General features: G+C 39.6%; 1 protein-coding gene across 1 annotated transcript in view; it reads left to right on the top strand.

Annotated features, from left to right (window-relative positions):
• Window positions 1–784: 784 nt before the first annotated feature.
• Window positions 785–5,167, top strand: part of tmtopsb (teleost multiple tissue opsin b) — a gene marked incomplete at both ends in the record, with an annotated part of 17,055 nt that continues 12,672 nt past the window's right edge. The window contains one exon of the mRNA XM_084048198.1: window positions 785–1,169. Within this exon, the coding sequence (XP_083904324.1) occupies window positions 785–1,169 (385 nt within the window). The remainder of the gene's footprint in view (window positions 1,170–5,167) is intronic.

The following is a 5,167-nucleotide window of genomic DNA, read 5'->3' as shown; positions in this document are numbered from 1 at the left end:
CGGTGGTAGAGCTATTAGATCACAGGATACAAGCTCTGTGGAGACTCTGGACAGACGGAGAGGAGAGGAGAGCTCAGAGGAGAGGAGAGCTCAGAGGAGAGGAGAGGAGAGCTCAGTGGAGAGCAGAGAGGAGAGCAGAGAGGAGAGGAGAGGACCATCCTACCACAGCATCAGAACATCTCTCTCTAACACACTAAGTCTAACTTTAAACGGACGACCGACAGACAGACAGACAGACAGACAGACAGACAGACAGACAGACAGACAGACAGACAGGAGGGTTAGAGGCAGTGGTGGAAAGTAACTAAGTACATTTACTTAAGTACTGTACTTAAGTACAATTTTGAGGTATTTGTACTTTACTTGAGTGTTTCCAATTTTCAATACTTTTACTTCTACTCCACTACATCTCAGAGGTAAATATTGTACTCTTACTCAACTACAATTATTTGAAAACTTTAGTTACTAGTTATTTTTCAGACATACATTAGCCACTTTAACCCTATTTTATACATATAGGCTATTTGAAAATAGCCGATCTACAAGCTCACAACGCGTCGCATCGCGACGCGTTGTGAGCTTGTAGATCTGCTATTTTCAAATATTTAGTACTTTTACTTTTGGTACTTTAAGTACATTTTGATGCCAATACTTTTGTACTTTTACTCAAGTACATTTTTTATTCTGGACTTTTACTTGTAACAGAGTATTTTTATATTGCAGTATTGGTACCTTTACTTATGTCAAGAATTTGAGTACTTTTTCCCACCACTGGTTAGAGGTGATGATCATCTCTAACATCAGCCTGAGCTGTACGGGTGCGTCCTGCGCCTCCTCCTCCTCCTCCTTCTCCTCCCCCGGACCCCCTTCCCCCGGAGGAGGAGGTGGAGGTGGGGGGTCCCTGGGTCCTACGGGTCTGGTGGTGGTGGCGGCGTGTCTGGGTGTGATCGGGACCCTGGGCCTCCTGAACAACCTGCTGGTCCTCACGCTGTTCCTCCTCTACCGGCCCCTCCGCTCCCCCATCAACCTGCTCCTGGTGAGCATCTCCCTCAGTGACCTCCTGGTCAGCCTGCTGGCCACGCCCCTCAGCTTCTCCTCCTCCACACAGGGCCGCTGGCTGAGCGGAGCGGGCGGGTGCGTCTGGTACGGCTTTGTGAACGCTTACCTGGGTGAGTGTTCACTTAGTGTTATTATGTTTAAAATCATTATGTATTTATTATGAATGTCTTTATTTTATTTATTTTATTTATTTTATTTATTTTATTTATTTTATTTATTTTATTTATTTTATTTATTTTATTTATTTTTTTGTATTATTTATTTATTATTTATTTATTATTTCAATATTAATATTATGCTTCTCCAGTGGTGGAAAGTAACTAAGTACATTTACTTAAGTACTGTACTTAAGTACTTCTACTCCACTACATCTCAGAGACAAATATTGTCCTTTTACTCCACTACAATTATTTGAGAACTTTAGTTAATAGTTACTTTTCAGATATGAATTATTATATTATGAAACATGCTTTAAGCACTTTAGCCCTATTTTATACATAGGCTATTTTCAAATATTTTAGTACTTTTACTTGATGATGCCACTATTTTTGTACTTTTACGCAAGTAAATTTTCATCAGGTAATCATCAGGTATTATGGTTATAGCCTACTAGGAGGAAGATTTTTTTCTAAAAAGTGTACAGAAAGTGTTAAATTATGTTTTTATGTAGACACGCCTCCAGTTCATTAAGTATACCTGGTTCTCACCTTAGCACCTCCTCCACCACCTTAGCACCACCCATCTGTCCTAGTCCCTCCTTCTCCTCATGCCCACACCTGTTGTGTGAGGGGGAGGGTATGTTTTTTTACTATGTCACTAAAGTGCATTCAAAATAGTCAGAGAAGAAGTGAACTCAAAATAGTCAGTGAAGACATACAACACCATAAAAACACCACCAGGGGGCTTAATGAAGTTCTATCAGTAGTATGTATTACTTATTTATTTATTATTTCAATATTTATTTCATGTTAATATTATGCTTCTCAAACATTTTCATGTTAAGGACCCCCAGTGGTGCAAAGTAGCCTACTTGAGTACATTTACTCAAGTAGGCTATACTAGTTAAGTACAATTATGAGGTGTTTTTACTTTTACTTCTCCACTACATCTGTACCTTTTTTACTTCACTACAATTATTTAATTTGATTACTTGTTACTTTGTAGATTTATTATTTATTTATTATTCAATCATTATTACAAAACACATTATTAACCACTTCAGCCCTATGGCTGTTTGTAAATAGCTGATCTACAAGCTCACAACGCGTGGCGCTTGTAGATCGGCTATGTTTTCAAAGCATTTTTATACACTTGAAAGCTTGTGAAATGGGACATTCTGCAAAATGAGTGCGATGCTTTTAGTTTCACTACTTTTTAATGCAAATACTTTTGTACTTTTACTCAAGTCAATTTTGAATACCAGACTTTTAGGCTACTTGTAACAGAGTAGGCTATTTCTACATTGCAGTATTGATACTTGATGAAGCAGGGACCCCCTATAGCTGACAGAGAGATGAAGCAGGGACCCCTTAGCTGACAGAGAGATGAAGCAGGGACCCCTTAGCTGACAGAGAGATGAAGCAGGGACCCCTTAGCTGACAGAGAGATGAAGCAGGGACCCCCCAACTACATACTGTATAACATTGTGTTGCAAATTAAACCTTTTTCATAGATTTCATAGATAGCTTCGTATTGACGGCTCTTTTATCAGTGTTGGATTCATGTTAATGTATGTGTTATTGTGGATGTATATTTTCAGACAGTTAACCTTTTTAAACCCTCAATATTAGTCAACTTGACCGTTGGTTTTGTACTTGGTCTGCTCATTTTCCCCTTCTACATCAACTCTTCGAAAAATAGCCAGATCTAAAAGCTCACAACGCCACAAGGCGTTGTGAGCTTTTAGATCTGTTATTTTCGGCTAATGTTCCCCCATTGCACAAAGATTTGGCGGACCCCCCCCTGTAACTCTGAGGGCCCCCCATGGGGGTCCCGGGCCCCCTGTTGAAGTCCCTGTCTTGCCCTAGAAGAGGAAGTGGGACAACGCTGATGCTGATCAGCATAATGTGGCTTCAGGAATAAAAAGCGTCGTACATACATTTTTTCATATAGATTTTTCTTCCGTTGCCCCAACAACTAACAATGGAGTCTACAGCCTTTTCTAAGGAGATGTAGAGAGCCTGTTCCCTGTTAGTCAGCACTTTACACTGGTGTGAAGTAACTAAGTACATTTACTCAAGTACTGTACTTCAGTACACTTTTGAGGATTTTTTTTTTTACTTTACTGGAGTATTTCCAATTTGCAGTACTTTTACTTCTACTCCACTACATCTCAGAGGCAAATATTGTACTTTTACTCTACTGCAATTATTTGAAAACTTTAGTTACTAGTTACTTTGTAGATTTTGATTATTATTACAAAACATACATTAACCACTTCAGCCCTATATACATTTCGGCCATTTGAAAATAGCAGATCTACAAGCTCACAATGCGTCGCGTCGCGTCGCATTGTGAGCTTGTAGATCTGCTATTTTCAAATGATTTCTATACATTTTATACATTTGAAAACTTGTGAAACGGGACATTCTGCATAATGAGTACTTTCTACTTTTGGTACTTTAGGTACATTTTGATACCAATACTTTTATACTTTTACTCAAGTCAATTTTTAATTCTGCACTTTTACCAGACTAGAGAGAGAGAGATTGATTAGTAGTTGTGGAAGACTTTAAAGAGATTACACAGCAAAACCCAGAATGTTGCATGAGGGCCATTTTTATACTTGTAGCATAAATGAACAGCCTGGATGTTATTGTGTCAGAGCGTAGTGTAGTCTATATGCTGGCTCAGCTCTCAGGATGTTGTGTGGTTCAACTTATTAAGTCCTGGAATCTGTGTCATTTTTAGATTTCTTTGCGCTATTCAAAAGATAGCAGATCTACAAGCTCATAGCGCGGCACAGAGTGCCGCGCTATGAGCTTGTAGATCTTCTTCTCTCCAGTCCATCGCGCAGCGCACCTCTCCATTCAGAAATGGAACCGTCGTCCTAAAACACCCTCACCCCGGGTCTAATCCGGCGGCCACGGTCCGTGAAAGAAATGGGGCAGTGTGTTTTAGGACGAGCGTTCCTGTTTCCACCCGGTTGCTGTTTTTCTGCTCGGATATTTTTTCTTTTTCTTTTTTCTTCGTCCCAGAAGTGGGGGGGATATGACTCACTACGGCAAGCCTCAAGCAACACGTTATGGAAATATATAATTTAAAGGAGACACACCATGAATTTAAAAAAAATATTTGATATTTAATATCATATGGTGTATGTCCCTCAAACCATTTTCAAAAGGTTTGAGCCTAAATCAACACTCAGATATACTCATCCCAAGTCAATTCTCTCAGGCTTATAAAGCACTTTCAGCTGCAATACCAAAACGTCCTGTTGGGCAGAGGGGTGCTGTACTGCGGTACTGAGCAATTCTGTCTGTCAAAATACATGGGCAGAAAGTTTCGTGAGGTAAGCAAACTTGCCATTCTGAGATGGCCTGTTCAGACACGCCCATTCTGAAAATCTCTGAAGTGAGAATGAATGACTGAATGTTAAAAAAAAATATTTTTTGGGGTACAAGAGACACTGGGGAGCCCAAAAAATACCAAAAAAATATGAAATTCATGGTGTGTCTCCTTTAAAACATATTATAAAGTAGTGAGAGGGGGGAAAAAGCGTATGAAGAGGTTAAATTGCGTGACTCTCACTCTCAAAGGGTGAGACTTGGCAGCTCTGGGTGTAAAGTAACTAAGTGTATTTATTTTAGGGGGTTCCTGTTAAATAACAGTAACCCACTGAAGCGGGTGCTGGTGAAAGAGTGTGAGTCTATAGACAACTAATCTCTCAAGAACAGATTCAGAGCTGCGCTACTGAATCTGTCGGGGTAGTGGGCGGGATTTACATCTGTTGTGCTCGCTTCCCACTGGAAACAAACCCAAACTCATTTAAAGGAGACACACCATGAATTTAAAAAAAATATTTGATATTTAATATCATATGGTGTATGTCCCTCAAACCATTTTCAAAAGGTTTGAGCCTAAATCAACACTCAGATATACTCATCCC

The sequence above is a fragment of the Gymnoscopelus microlampas genome (assembly GCF_963454915.1).
Source record: "Gymnoscopelus microlampas genome assembly, chromosome: 22".
Classification (NCBI taxonomy): domain Eukaryota; kingdom Metazoa; phylum Chordata; class Actinopteri; order Myctophiformes; family Myctophidae; genus Gymnoscopelus; species Gymnoscopelus microlampas.
This window is presented reverse-complemented; position numbering and strand designations above follow the sequence as displayed.